General features: G+C 42.6%; 2 protein-coding genes across 2 annotated transcripts; one reads left to right on the forward strand and one right to left on the reverse strand.

Moving 5' to 3' along the window:
• The first annotated feature begins 1,942 nt into the window (after window positions 1-1,942).
• Window positions 1,943-9,890, forward strand: si:ch73-390b10.2 (Golgi pH regulator). The gene is made up of 14 exons (XM_030081474.1): window positions 1,943-2,194; window positions 3,180-3,239; window positions 3,412-3,515; window positions 3,599-3,705; window positions 4,108-4,209; window positions 4,424-4,544; window positions 4,719-4,799; window positions 4,886-4,995; window positions 5,125-5,213; window positions 7,207-7,299; window positions 7,788-7,883; window positions 8,226-8,315; window positions 8,863-8,928; window positions 9,023-9,890. Exons 1-14 carry the CDS (start codon window positions 2,153-2,155, stop codon window positions 9,227-9,229), a joined length of 1,368 nt encoding a protein of 455 aa, XP_029937334.1. The 5' UTR covers window positions 1,943-2,152; the 3' UTR covers window positions 9,230-9,890.
• A 619-nt stretch (window positions 9,891-10,509) lies between these two features.
• pdzk1 (PDZ domain containing 1) lies at window positions 10,510-13,599 on the reverse strand. Its single transcript, XM_030081106.1, has 7 exons — window positions 13,393-13,599; window positions 13,059-13,272; window positions 12,385-12,717; window positions 11,537-11,733; window positions 11,225-11,449; window positions 10,830-11,129; window positions 10,510-10,563 (listed from the first exon to the last, which is right to left on the reverse strand). The coding sequence occupies exons 1-7, from the start codon at window positions 13,597-13,599 to the stop codon at window positions 10,510-10,512; spliced, it is 1,530 nt and encodes a 509-aa protein (XP_029936966.1).
• Window positions 13,600-16,013: the final 2,414 nt, after the last annotated feature.

A 16,013-nucleotide genomic window follows, 5' to 3' on the forward strand; every position in this document is an offset into this window, starting at 1 on the left:
GGCCACGTAAAGTGACGGAGAGGGGTCAGCGGATGCTGAAGCGCATTGTGCAAAGAGGTCGCTGACTTTCTGCACAGTCAATTGCTACAGAGCTACAAACTTCATGTGACCTTCAGATTAGCCCAAGTACAGTACGCAGAGAGCTTCATGGAATGGGTTTCCATGGCCGAGCAGCTGCAGCCAAGCCACACATCACCAAGTGCAATGCAAAGCGTCGGATGCAATGGTGTAAAGCACGCCGCCACTGGCCTCTAGAGCAGTGGAGACGCGTTCTCTGGAGTGATGAATCACGCTTTTCCATCTGGCAATCTGATGGACGAGTCTGGGTTTGGAGGTTGCCAGGAGAACGGTACATTTCAGACTGCATTGTGCCGACTGTGAAATTTGGTGGAGGAGGAATTATGGTGTGGGGTTGTTTTTCAGGAGCTGGGCTTGGCCCCTTAGTTCCAGTGAAAGGAACTTTGAATGCTTCAGGATACCAAAACATTTTGGACAATTCCATGCTCCCAACCTTGTGGGAACAGTTTGGAGCGGGCCCCTTCCTCTTCCAACATGACTGTGCACCAGTGCACAAAGCAAGGTCCATAAAGACATGGATGACAGAGTCTGGTGTGGATGAACTTGACTGGCCTGCACAGAGTCCTGACCTGAACCCGATAGAACACCTTTGGGATGAATTAGAGCGGAGACTGAGAGCCAGGCCTTCTCGACCAACATCAGTGTGTGACCTCACCAATGCGCTTTTGGAAGAATGGTCAAAAATTCCTATAAACACTCTCCTCAACCTTGTGGACAGTCTTCCCAGAAGAGTTGAAGCTGTAATAGCTGCAAAAGGTGGACCGACATCATATTGAACTCTATGGGTTAGGAATGGGATGGCACTTCAGTTCATAGTATGAGTAAAGGCAGGTGAGCGAATACTTTTGGTAATATAGTGTATGTGCCCCCTCCCTCCCCAAGACTGATCCTGCGTTAATGGGGATGATTGAAACCAAAATCACTGAACTAATTAGAGAGGATATGCCTGGAACCATCATCACTATCATCATCATTTTTAACTACTCAGGGAGGACCAATTGAGAGCAAGACCATTTTTTCAGTGACGCAGGAATCAGGAATTATGACATTCAAGGTGTACAAAATGTCAGGCCATTATGTCATACTGGGACGGAACAGCCGAAAATAGGTCTATATACCTTGGGGAAAAAAAGTTTGGATCGTATACCTTCTAAATACATGATGACTGATAAAGTGAGCTAGCCTAGGTTGTACAAATTAATACACAGATTTTACAAAGTGAAAGACTTTCTTATAAATTCAAAATGGATAGTGACATTTGGGAGGCAAAATCTGTAATCTGGAAGCTTTGAACACAAACAGAAACATTAGAGGAAACAAGTACTTTATTATTAATCTCATTTATCTTATCAGTCTTATTGTTATTTTATAGATTTCATATACACGAATGTAACTTCACAAAATCTAAACCATGCTTTGCAAAGTTCAGAATGGAGCAAAAACATCACTTGGATACGAGTTGTTTTTAAATCTGTCAGAAATCTGTTTTCAATGAAGTTTTGATTTACAAGAGAGAAAAAAAAAATACTAGTCCATTGCACAAGGGAAAAGGCGTCTTTGTCCAGGTTAATTGTTTCATTAGGTCTCATTTTACAAAGTTCTGTTGTAATCTGTATTAAATCTGACAGTTAGTTGCAACGTTTTGTCGCCCTCTGTAGGTTAATATGATAATTACAACAACTAAATAAGTGGTGGCAGTTATCCCCAAAGCGTGTAGAAATTCATGATTAAGAATGATTTAATACATATTTAAAACGGCGAGAGAAACATAAATATGATATTTACTGACCCATTTAAAATAAAACATTCGAGACTTTTTCAAGACGTCATGCCTTTGCGACGGAAGAGGGCTTTGCCGGGCTCCCACTGATGACGTGTCTGACTGCGCTACAGTTGCATATTGACAGCTCGACAACAAGCGTCTCTAAAATGAGCCGGTTAACAACAAAACAAACATAAAAATCAAGGCTGAATACTTTACCACATCGGCATGAACTCAGACTCCATCTGACGCTCCTCCAGTCGAGCAGTGAGTTTGCGGCAGTTGTGTTTTACAGGCAGAAACATCAACACCATGTCGTTTCTGGTGGATTCAGTCATCATGTTCACCTCACAGGTAAACTCTCTGTTTTTATTTATTTGTCGAGCCTCTTCAAGACGAGAAAGTGCAGGCAAAGGCGTACAAACAGCGACGTTATGCGGCTGTATAACTTAGTACAGCACTCTGGAGAAAGTCTTGTAATATTTAACATTAGACTTCCTGAATCTGTCGCTAATTCAGTTTCTCGGTGTGTCACTGTGTTTGGAAAAGCAGCGATGTGCAGTTTACATTTGGATTTCCGCGGCGAAATTGTTCCAGTGCAGTCTGTCCTGCATTATAAACAGCATAACGTGTTGCAAAGCCCCTCTTCTTCTCCTTCTCCTTCTTCTTTTTCTTCTGCTCCCTTTCCTCCTCCTCCTCCTGCTTCTTCTTCTTCTTCTTCTTCTCCTTCTTCTCCTCCTCATCCTTCCTCTTCTTCTTCTGATCCTCCTCCTTTTCCTCCTCCTCCTTCTTCTTCTTCTTCTTCTTCTTCTTTTTCTTCTTCTTCTCCTTCTTCTTCTGCTCCTTTTCCTCCTCCTCCTCCTGCTTCTTCTTCTTCTTCTTCCCCCCCTCCTCCTCCTCCTCCTCCTCATCCTTCCTCTTCTTCTTCTGATCCTCCTCCTTTTCCTCCTCCTCCTCCTCCTCCTCCTTCTTCTTCTTCTTCTTCTTCTTCTTCTTCTTCTTCTTCTTCTTCTTCTTCTTCTTCTTCTTCTTCTCCTCCTCCTCCTCCTCCTCCTCCTCCTTCCTCTTCTTCTTCTGATCCTCCTCCTTTTCCTCCTCCTCCTCCTCCTCCTTCTTCTTCTTCTTCTTCTGCTCCTTTTCCTCCTCCTCCTCCTGCTTCTTCTTCTTCTTCTTCTTCTCCTCCTCCTCATCCTTCCTCTTCTTCTTCTGATCCTCCTCCTTTTCCTCCTTTTCCTCCTCCTTCTTCTTCTTCTTCTTCTTCTTCTTCCCCTCCTCCTCCTCCTCCTTCTCCTCCTCCTTCTTTTGCAAATATGCATAACTCCAGTTCTCTCCAACACAGGTGCTGTTCTTTGGATTTGGGTGGCTCTTCTTTATGCGGCAGCTGTTCAAAGACTACGAGGTACGGTGGCTTCTCAAAGCATTTTACTTTCTCCAAAATGCACACAAGTGAAATGTCCACCAACAAAAACCAGGTTGTCATCACTAGAGCGGCCGCAGACAGGCACACACGAATCTCAGGTTGTCATTTGCGTTGATTTAGAAGTGACTCACAGCCTCTCGTGTGTTGACAGGTGCGTCAGTATGTCGTGCAGGTCGTTTTCTCCGTCACCTTTGCTTTCTCATGCACCATGTTTGAGCTCATCATCTTCGAGATCCTGGGTGCCTTAAGCAGTAGGTGAGTGCGTACATATCTTGTCGTCGATGTAAAACTGTTTTTGCGACTGCGGCGAAAGATTGTGACCGTCACGTCTGCTGCAGTTCCAGGTATTTCCACTGGAAGCTGAACCTGTACGTGATACTGCTCGTTCTCATCTTTGTGGTGCCTTTCTACATCGGATACTTTGTTGTCAGCAACATACGCCTGTGTGAGTACTTGTGCTGCACATTTTGCCTGTTGACGATAATAACAACAATAATATTAATGATAATTTACAAAGGTACAACATTCTTTGCAGTAACAAAATCGAAGCAATACACCATGAAATACACAACCACCAAAGACCAGGCACAGTGAGCAAAAAGGAAGTTTAATAACATGATTTTTTAGTTTTTATTTAAATGCAGAATCACCCATTTTGATGTCCTCAGGCAAACTGCTCCAAAGATTAGGGGCTGTGACTGTATTTTTTATTTATTTATTTATTTTTACCTCCTTTGGTCTTGACTTTGGTCTAGATTTTGTAACAAATATGCACATTGAAATTAAACACACTGCAACTCACAGTGAGGGATGTCATAGTAATTTGGTTTGCTGTTTTTCTGTGCAGTGCAGAGACAGAAGCTGCTCTTTGCCTGTGTGGTGTGGTTTACCTTCATGTATTTCTTCTGGAAGCTGGGGGACCCATTTCCCATCCTCAGTCCGAAACACGGTGAGTGTGCATCCCTTCCACCTTCCACTACAGCACCACTTTTCACCGGGCGCATGGAGTGCTGCACAGCCTGCCCGTCTGAAACACTTTGCGTTTGATAGTTTATGGATGACAGTGCCTGCACGTCTTGTTTACCAAGACGCACGGATTCTTCATCTGCAAAGTGTCAAATGGTGGTGTTGCTGTTGTCAGTCTGCTGCTCTCTGCTCTCCAGGCATCCTGTCCATCGAGCAGCTAATCAGTCGTGTTGGGGTCATAGGGGTCACACTCATGGCTCTTCTGTCTGGGTTTGGTGCCGTCAACTGTCCCTACACATACATGTCCTACTTCCTCAGGTAAGCCAAACGGTGGGCTTTCTCCGATATCACCTGCGGTGCATATATCAGATAGTTAGTGTATATGCCTTTATGCATAAGCAATTACTAAACTTGATTCTTGATTCCCTCTTTGCGATTACCCAATCACAAACTCCTGTTGCCTCAATGCTCGCTGCTTCATTGTGTCTGCAGAAATGTGACAGACAGTGACATCCTTGCTCTAGAGAGGCGGCTGCTCCAGACTATGGACATGATTGTCAGCAAGAAGAAACGGTGAGAAAATAAGCTTCTTTGGTAATAAAAAGGCTAAAAAAAATTGTCGTGCCAGACCACCGTGTGCTATATGTTTGTCTGTGTAGAATTGCCATGACGCGGAGGCAGATGTACCAGCGTGGAGAAGACCAGAACAAGCAGACAGGATTCTGGGGCATGATCAAGAGCGTCACCTCCTCCTCTACTGGCAGTGAGAGTATCCTTGACAGATGACAAATGATGATGAATTTCAGCTGTTACCAGATGAGCGAGCGTTTGTGTGTACCATTGAATGAGTGTGAGTTTTCATGTGGTGGATGTCAAGTCCTTGACTCCAGTCCTCCAGACCTCTCTCTGATCCAGCAGGAGGTCGATGCTCTGGAGGAACTGAGTCGACAACTCTTCCTAGAGACTGTGGATCTTCAGGCCACCAAGGTAATGTGTGTATGCCTGCACACACAAACACACACACACAGAGTCGTGGTCTCAAATAAGTCTGGGTTAGAAGGCACAATCTTGTCTACTGATGTGACATGCAAATACACCCACTGAATTTTCCTTGCACCTATGCAGGGAATTCAGAGAGCAAAGCTGTCATGCCAACTCAAAGACACAAGGCTCAAACTTGTATGTGACTTAGCAGCCTATAATCTTGCAGCCTGTAATCATGCAGCCCATAATCTTGAATGGCATTAATTAGGTGAACAATAAAGCTATTATGACTTACTGTGCTAAAATTTGAAAACTGTGGAATTTAATGCTCAGTTGAAGTGTTTGTAGTGTAGTGTAACGCCCCACTTACCTTTATTTTTCAAAGAAAAATAACCAGTTAGGATAATGCATACCTCCATCTTAAGTTTGTTTCTGTTGTTCTTTTTCCTGAATTGTCTTCCTGGTTGCATTCACATGTTTTTTTAAGATGATTTTTTTTTACCCTGAATTACCACTATTCCTTCCAAAGAAATACTCAGCAAAGGGGCATGTCCCAAAACCAGTTCTTTAAATAATTAATCAGGGATTGTTCTTGTGTTGTTATTATGCAGTGTCTGCAAAACAGGAATTGTGCAGCTGTATCACCCATTAACCTGGGCATTGATATGCGTTGTAGTGTCTGGAGCCTTTTGTTTTGTTTTTTGTCCGTCTGCTAATGCGTTTGTTTGCTCTGCCAGTCCTCAGCCCACAGTTGAGCGAGACTGTGGGCAAACAGGCTGAGAGGTGTGGCGGTGCTGCTGGAGGGGCCTGAGTCAGTGCATGTGGGAGCTTATTTGAGGAGAAAAAAAAATCAATCCCATGTTGCAATCCATGCTTGTGGTTTTCAGTCCTAGTCTGAGAGCCAGGCCTTGTTAAATTAGTAATTTACCCAGCTCTGGTCGACTTCCCCTCGGCACTTTCCCTCAGGGGAATCCTTGCTGCTAAATTAATTGAACGATAACACAAAGGCTACGTTCACACCGCAGCTGAAAGTGACCCAATTCTGATTGTTTTTTTCTCAGATCTTATCTTTTCGCTTTGACTGTTCATGTTCGTTTCCGTATGTGACCTGTATCTCAAGTCAGTGTGATCACACCCCTGACATGACGCAGCATTTACAGAAAGTGTGCTGATGAGCAACAAAAAAATGTATCAACATTTTATCAACACCGTTAATAGCATAGTGGTGCAGGCATTCATTTCTTGAATTCTTTGTTGTGGTAACTGGTGTGGTGGGCATGAAAAAAACAATCAGATCTAGGCCACTTTTCACTGACTATCTGAATGTAGCCAAAGTGAACCTGAAATCTCTGTGATCGACTGCTTGAGGCTGAGGGAGTAGTTGACTGCAGGAGTGTGTCTTGCCTAGAAGTGTAAGTAAACAGAAAATTTAGGACTTAGAGGAGGATTTGGACTTATTTCTGAAATTAAGTCATTTGCAGTGTTTAATTGCTCGCTGCTGTGTGTAATTTTATTATTGCCTAAGCTGTACAGTGTATTATGTTTCAAATCCTCTCATCATGTCTTCATGTTTGGGCCCTGCCCCCCTCTGCTCTGCAAGTGCCCACTTGCATGACACGTGGTGCTACATATCACCAAGTGCTGAAAAGGGTCTCTTAATTGATGAATGAACCATGAAACAGGGCTCCAGAGCACGGCCGGCTCTCTCTCCTACCAGGTAGTTAATTGCAGTTTATTGCATTCACCTGGCCTCCCAGGTGTAAATCTGCCCATAATGAGATGGTTAGAATGAAAAACAGCAGGACTGGGATTGAATACCGCTGGCCTATGCCTCTGACTGCTATTACTCACCTGCACATGCATGAGCACGTGCACACACAGACATACGGAGGGATGCACAATTTTCCTGTACAGTTCACTGAATAAAATTATTAATTAGCTGTTGTTGCCTGTGTATGCTAAATTATTTTTTTACCGTCACTGTCCATATCCTCAGGAGCGAATTGAGTACTCCAAGACATTCCAGGGGAAATACTTCAACTTCCTTGGCTACTTCTTCTCCATCTACTGCGTTTGGAAAATCTTCATGGTGAGAGTTGCATTCAGAGTTGCAATCTGGCATTTTTCTTATCTCTCACACATATACGCACCTATATACAGCTTCTGGCTGCTGTGTCCTTTTATCTAGTTAAAGACCCCATGAAATGGACGATTACTTTCTTGATTATATGGATTTCCTGTTGAAACAGGATGTTGAAACAGGCTGTTTCAGCAGGATCATTCACAAGGAGAGAAGTACAATTTTATTTGAAGGGACATGTGAATGAGAGAGGATGTGAAGATTTGTGAAGGTTTTATTGGTTGAAATTTTAATTTACACCCACGAGTGCCGGATGATGTCACTGTTTAAGATACTCTGTTTAACAGCAAGTAGAAGTCATGTGAGGTCATTTCATGGGGACTTAAACTTTTAACACAAGCACATTTTGTTCTGTCTTTCACTGTGGAAAATATACTGTAATATACTGGACTTGAATCTTTATTATGTTTCCAAAATCCTTATTCTGTCTGTCCCAGGCCACCATAAATATTGTGTTTGACCGTGTTGGAAAGACTGATCCAGTGACGAGGGGTATTGAAATTACAGTGAACTACTTGGGCATCCAGTTTGATGTAAGCTCTTTCTCACTGACGTACACACACACACACACACACACACACACACAGTCGCCTGACATGCAGCATCCTGTGAAGTTAATAATTGCCAGCCCATTATAGCCTGTGCCTGCTCTTCCTGCCGTGAACCCGTTCGTAATCACTGTTTAATCTTTTTCCACGTAGGCAGTGATTTGATAAAGCGCTCATAACTCGCACTTAGAGCACATAACATTAAGTGAAGATTCAAAATGAATAAATTATGAGGGCAAATAGGAAGTTCTCATCTCGTTTCCCCCTCTCAGTTACCCTCTCCATTACTCTGCTCTCATCTTCCGTCTCTTTTTCTTGCTGTCTCAGGTGAAGTTTTGGTCCCAGCACATCTCCTTCATCTTGGTAGGAATAATCATCGTTACCTCCATACGAGGTCTACTCATCACCCTCACTAAGGTAAAACACCCACAGCTCTCACAGCCACTTGGATCAGATGTATGCTATTCTGACAGGATATTTAAAGACATACTGTGCAATTTCAAAAAGGAGGGCACCCCATCTTGTTATGATGTGGTAAATAATGATTGTCGCTCAATTCTCAAAAGTCTACAATTTAGAAAAACCTCAGGAGTTCAGAACAACTCTTTTCTCTCATTATAACCCAAAATATAAGAGCATTGCACTCAATTGTTTTTTGAGTGCACCTGACATCATAACATTAGATTCACGAGCATGAGAAGCATAGATGAGGCAGCATGTAAAAATACTACATTCACTCTATAGGCTATTACTCTTGGCATGAACCTTTGGGGTTTTATCTTTACTTGGCCTCCTCCTTAACATTAGTAAACACAGTGGTGTGCCCTCCTTTTTTGAAACTGCGTAGTCTGCCTTTAAGTTGATCAGTTTCGCTAGATGTAATGGATGTCTTTTTTTCTTTTTGTGTGTTTAACTAATTTATTCTGCTGCTTTCTCCCTGCTTCCCTCTACCTCATTTTTCTAGTTTTTCTACGCTATATCAAGCAGCAAGTCCTCCAATGTTATTGTTCTCGTCTTAGCTCAAATCATGGTGAGTGCACTTGACTTATAGCTGTTTCATAACAGAGCATGGTGCACTTCGGACTGGTAATTTAGAAGTGTCTTTTTCACTCTCTCTCTATCAGGGGATGTATTTTGTATCGTCGGTACTGCTGATGCGAATGAGCATGCCGCTGGAGTATCGCTCCATTGTGACCGAGGTGCTGGGGGAGCTGCAGTTTAACTTCTACCACCGCTGGTTTGACGTCATCTTCCTGGTCAGCGCCCTGTCCAGCATCCTCTTCCTCTACCTCGCTCACAAGCAGGCGCCAGAAAAGCACATGACCCTCTGATCCCCCACTTGGGCTTGACCCCTGACCCTTGGGGACACTTTAAACCTGGAATACGGGGAAGTCCAGAACTCACTTTTTTATATGGCGTGTATGTGTTTGGCCTCTACTTCCTGGATCAGGAATAGCTGTTTGTTGGACGTATGTGACGGGGAACTAATGAAGCACATGAGGGAACAAGTTGAGCTTTGTGGACTGTGTGTGATGATCGGGTTTGATTGAGAAGACACTGACAGAACAAATGTTATGATTGGTTGTCAGGTTGTAATTTACAGAAAAAAAACAACACATTTTACTTTTCAGTTTGCCCTTAGATTTTCATCCTTTGGCCAAAGTCATCTTTCTTTTGTTAACCTAAACACTGAGATCTACTGTTGACAGCACATCCCTACTTCACTCCAGTGTTGTAGCCAGTCAGTATGAAGAAATGATGATGGTCAGGATTGTCTCTTATTATCTCTGTCCTGGAGTGGTTCCTCTTTTCAACACCTCATACAAAAACTACAAAGTATGATTGTTTATTGGTTACCAGTATATAAACATTTGACAGTAGCAGCAGCAGCTGGAGTTCAAGTCTTGAATGTTTGTGCACATCTACTGTTCTGAAACAGTGCTTTTACACCAGAGAGAAGACTTTGGAATAAATCATTGGTGACCATTGATATTACTGTGTCTGTGCTGCCTTCTTTGCACACAGTTGGCAGATACGTCATTCAGTTGGAAGCAAAAAGAGACATCTATACAGCAAACAATTTCAACAGCATGTGGCTATTTATTTCTCTTTGTGTAATTTGTTATACTCCAAGTTCATTTTATAAATGAGAACACCAAAAAATCTTGAAGAATATTAAAGAATGAGCAGTGTGTGATTACAACAAATATCTATGAAAGGGCACAGTTTTGGTTCACTGGCAATATTTCTCGTGTTAACTTCTGTGGGCTATTGTTTTTGATATTGAGAACATTTGTAATTTTGAGTATGGGAAAGCAGAGACAGTGACATCACTCTAATCATTACACTAAATAGATCTACTGCTGGTGTCAAAACAGGATAAGAATACTGAGGACAGTACAGTTTTGTTTTCAGCTGTTTCATACCTTTTAGTATCATTTAAAGGTAGATGTTTGATGGATTATTTGAGTTTTTACTCAATTCCTTGGATTCTCCCTCCTTATCTCTTCCTCAAAATTTATTACATGTGTCTTTCCCAAAGAGATTCTTTTGGACGACAAGATGAATTGACAGATGACAAATCAGCGAGCAGGTCCTTGAGTCTCGCCTTTCAGAGTCTCTCATCAATGCTTTCCTGAGATGAAGATGACGACACAGATGGGGTCTGAAAGAGAGAGGCCATGAAACCACAATGAATATTTCTTTTTATAGTCATTCAGTGTTGCTACTATTTATATTTCTGCTTTTAGAGAGAGAGGAAAAATGGGTGATGTAGTGACACAGTCATCAGTAATTCTCAGTCAAGAAAGTACATGGCAAGTACATTTTATGTTGTAGTCCACTTAGTTTCAGGATGCCCTGTTAACATACAATGTTTAGATAATAAAAATGTTTGGTTTTTGCTGCTGACTTTTCCTAAGACCCACTCACCCTCACTCGTCCTGATGGAGGAGGGGTGTCTGGCCTGGTCTCCTCCTCTTGATTGGCTGCTGTGTGGACCTGCACCGAGGATGTCTGCCCGAGCAGCAGGGGTGTGATGGCCACTCCTTTGGCTTTGAGCTGGTCGTACACACTCTTCGACGCCACCAGTAGCTCCAGGGAGTTCCCGCTGCGCTTGATTAGTGCCACCGCCTCTTCATGGGTGCTCTTCTCCACATTCACACCGTTCACCATCACCACAATGTCATCATCCTCTAGTCCTGCCCTGTCTGCTGCTCCACCCCTCACCACCTGAGAGAGTGCACCCAAGATCTCTGAACTGTCGCAAACAATATGACTGCAAAGGATACTAATTCATTAGCATGCATTAATGTTGTGGTTCTTACCTCTTTGATGTACTGACCACACACCCCCTGGATGCCATTTAGGTGAAAGCCATAGCCAGCTGAAGTCTTCTCCATCTTACACAGTTTAGGCTTGAGCTCCTCTCCCCTGTCCCTGCGAGGTGTGGATGGTCGGACAGGAGCAGGTAAATGGATGGCCTCTGTGTAACTGGGCGGGGCGAGGGAACCTCTCATCTCTTCCCAGAAGAGCATAGGAGACACTCGACCCTGTGTAGAGCAGAACATGATGTTATACATGATGTCTGTGGCCATTACTGAAGCCACAGGTACAATATAATCTGAAGTCTGGCTCACCAGTGAGAACATCTTGTCAGTGTCTTTGTCCACCACCAGGAGGCAGCATTTGTAACCTCTCTGTCTGATCCTATCCACCACCTGTTCATGGCTGCTGCCGTCCACCTCCTGGCCATCCACAGCCACCAGCCTGTCCATGTCCTTCAGACCTGCCCTCTCTGCTGGACTCCCTCTGTCTATGCTCCTAATGAAATGGCCTGCAAGGTGTGAATTAGCACACTGTCATGACAGACTCGGCAGTTTGCTCAAGGGATGCCACAAAAATCTGTCCTTTGGTACAAATTTACCTCCAAAATTTGGGATATTGTACCAACACTAGTGTTTCTAGTATTGATAGTATTGACTCAACTTGATCTCTGACTCTGTAACTCGGTATGTTGTTATTCTAATTTCAGCCTGTATGTTTAAATACTGAAACACACAAGTTGCTTACAGGGCTGTAAAATCAAATTGAGAGCCATAAACATACTGAGTGTTCATTGTCACAGCAGGACATTTCATGCAGTTTTTTATTTATTTATTTATTTATTTATTATTATTATTATTATTATTATTATTATTATTATTATTATTATTATTTCAGGGCTACAGACTAGTATTGCACCTTTAACTCTTCTTATGATAATGCATAATATAAACCACATAATCTTTCTATTTACGTGCTAATATTTATACCTGAACGGAACCTCTGTTTTCCCTAAGGTATCGAATCAGGTATCAAGAACTGTGGAGTTTCACGGGTACTGGTTTCAACAACCAAACGACAGGTATGGTGACATCCCTTGTTTGTTCTTAAGTAATATAACAACTAGTAATAGTGCACATGTAATATCAAAATATTAGCATGCCTGTCTGGTCCACCTCCTCCCTGAGGAGAAAGCCATAGCCATCGGTTCCTTGGGTCATCTCAGCGATGCGTGGCTTGTTTGGGAGGTGCTTGATTGTGGCTTGCCCAGCTCTGATCCTCATGTGCTTGTTCTCGTAGTATCTGTCTGTTTCCTCATCAACCAGTAGAAACATGATGCTGCTGCCTGCCGCCTTGATCTTTTCCACCACCTGGTCGTGCGTGGCACCCTCTATGTTCTCCCCGTTAACCTCCACCAGACGGTCATTGACTCTGACCCCTGCCTTGTCAGCCACGCTCCCTGGTATCACCTCTGTCATGGACAAACCCTGCTCACCTAGAAGGGGAAATTATAGGATATACAGAGCAATCATGGCAGAAATGAAAAAGAATAACAACTAGTGAAATATTAAAACATCTATTCCCTGACATGTTTGAGCAGTGATAATAGAGTTTGCTTTAGGTTGATGGTTTGATTGTTATGATCTCCTCAGATCTAAGCAGATGACAATTTCCGCCACCAGCTTCGCTTTTACCAGCCAATTCCACCACAAGGACCTAGCAAACTCAGATTCTTGTTTTATAAGTGTGACAGAATTCATCTTAGTTGTCTTAGGGATTTTCTTTTTGATCATTCAGTGAAAATTTGGACTCCCTAGCCCTGCCTGCCCAGCTCACCCCTGGCTGAACGCAGAGAGAATCCAAAGCCTGAGCTGGACTTGGCCAGGTAGCAGAGTTTGGGTTTCGGTGTCTGTTTGGCCACGCCGTTGACAACTGGCTTGGCCTTAGGGTCAGACAGGTCCACTCTCTCTTCCTTGGCCTTCTTGTAGGTGACTGCGTCCATAACGTGGAAAGTGACTGATGCTCCGCTGTCTCTTACCAGGTCCACCACCTGACATGGGGGCACACATGGAGCAAGGGATTGAGAAAAGGTGGGTATGACTGTCATGGGATATCACTCTCACTGTAGAACTTTTGGGATTATACTGCATTAATTAAACTCCCCTCTTACCTCTGAATGGGACATGCCATCAATAAAGGTCCCATTGACCCGAAGGATTCGGTCTCCATCCTTCAGGCCAGCCAACTCAGCTGGACTTCCCATTTCCAGGGAGCGGATCAGGTGTCCATCCTCTCCATGCTCCACCCTCAGGAGAAAGCCAAACGACTGGCCCTGCCTCTTGGTCAGCACAATCACCCTTGGCATGTACCCGGCCATGTCCTAACACAGAGGGGCAGGGTGATGGTTAATATGTACACACCCAATCACACATTATTCCTGTCTATCTCCTTTTCAAGGAACAGTAAATCCTCAAGATATTTATTCTGCTGTAAACGTGATTTGCTGTCAGGAATCAAATGTTATTTATCTCCTAATGTCCAGAATAGGCGTTGCCCAATAAGCTGATATCAAAACTGATATCAGCTTATAGCATCAAAATTTATTGCACTACAAAAAGTATGATAGCAGAAAAATTTTCCATTTTCCATTAGTTAATGTAATGCTTCGGTGAAGAAATGGCTCCAGATAACAGATTTAGTATGACATTATGGGTGAATCTCCTAATCCTCTCTCTCCCCCTTTCTTTGATTAACCTCCCCAACACAGAGTCGTTGACTCAGAGCAGATAGCCCTGAACTCAAAGAACCCAAGGAAGAGCTGATAGTTTCCAAATAAAAGTTAATCCTCCATGGCAGTTAATGGTTAACGGCAGACACAGCTGACTGTGGCTGGGACTCCATTGTAACAATAATATCTGAACTTTGAATCCGTAGTAAGGAATGTCACCATAACCTTTTAATTGCACCATTATTACCTTGGAGAGAAGCACATGTGCTGGTGTGTAGACAGAAGTCCTTTTGTGTGTGTGAAGGAATATATATGTTGGGCAATGTGAATGGATGAATAATTAGATTGTAGGTTTTCAATGGTTATTTCACTGTGTGTTGGATTATAATCTTAACCAAAGCCATACTTGTAATGTTGGGTGTCTTGGTCACGAGATTAGACCAGCTGTCATTGAAAGAATGGGGCTTCTGGTTTTAGATTTAGTGAAGAAAAACTTAAACTGGACTATTGTTCTCCAAAACACAACAAACCTACATCACACAACAAATGTGATCTTTAACTCATGAGCAAAACTAACATCACTCAGTGAAAACAAGAGTAAAGTGTGTGCTACATACTAATTCATCAACACAAAATGTTCAGCACAGCTCACAGAAATGTCAAAGATCATGACATAGAATTGCAATACACCTATGCAATAGGTGACTTTAAAAAACGTCTGTATTGTAAAAATAATTCAATTCCATCCATAGAAAAATAAAATATACTTAAGTTAAATGATACCAACTTAAAGTGACAAAATGATTAGCATGATGACAAAAATTGGTGGTTTTTCTTATTAATTTGCATTTTGCTTATTAATTCAAACAATTTTGAGGGTGATATTATCTTTTTGAAAAATGTGCAGTCATGAATGTCGGGTGTCAGCTTGCATCTCAAAGTGAATATACATGATTTATAAATGAACATCGATTTAGATCACTCACCAGTTCCTCTCTGCTCTCTGCCTCAGTCCAAAGGAGCAGCTCACCTGCTAGTGTTTATCTATTATCTTCTCAGTCTCCAACCTGTCTTCTCCTCCTCCTTCTACTCCTCCTCTCTTTGCTTCCTCACCACCTCCATTTTCTCTCTCTCTCTTTATCATTTCTCCTATCCCTGCCCTTCCTCCCTCCCTCTCTTGCTTCAAGGACTTTGACAGGCCAAAGGTGGGCCTAAAGGCTGAGTTATTTAACAGTGTCTCGTGTCAAGAACGTCTCCGCAGGACACGACGCTCTCCAGTGTGTTTTTTTTTCGAGACGGAGATGGAGCGATGAAGCAGTCATCTGTTTGGTGGCCAAAGTACTACATGCATGAGTCAGCAACCAGCAACAACAGGGATCATACCTTCACATCAGCGTCACTACTCCATGAAGGGAAAATCCAACCTGAAACGGAGGTTGCATGAATCTTAACGATATGATCTTCAACATTTCAGTACAGAATTTTATTGTCGGTTTATTTTCTTATTTCATGCTTCTATGTAAAAGTCCCATTACCTGGAGAACAGTATAAGTTTACTGGTTATCTCACAGTGTACCAGTAGGTGTGTACAAAAATTCTAACTTAAAATCCCACCACAGCATTTTGAATGGCTCCACCCATCAAATGAAACTGCCTTCCTCTACTTAACAACTATCCCACTGGCTAATGACCTTTGAACATATCCTATACCAACATCCTGTGCCAGTATGTCAAATTACTTAAGTAAAGCTCTAAAATGGCATTTTATTGGGACTTAAAGACATGTCTTTTCAAGTGCAGTGCTTGTAATCTCACATATCCAAATTTTGATAGATTTATGTACCGTAGAAGCATCATTCAGTTTGTTCCATGTGTTGTATTTAAAACTGGGATGTTTGCGTTTTTCCTCTGCTCTGTCTTGATTTAGGAGCAAGAATAAATTTCTCCTAACGTTAGGAACAAGAGTGTGGGGGCCAGTAATGTGATAGTGACAATGTCGGCTGATAACAGCGGACACTGAAATAATGTAATTAAGTTGATAAAATCTTTAATCAATGATATAG

The sequence above is a fragment of the Myripristis murdjan genome, chromosome 21 (assembly GCF_902150065.1).
Source record: "Myripristis murdjan chromosome 21, fMyrMur1.1, whole genome shotgun sequence".
Taxonomy (NCBI): domain Eukaryota; kingdom Metazoa; phylum Chordata; class Actinopteri; order Holocentriformes; family Holocentridae; genus Myripristis; species Myripristis murdjan.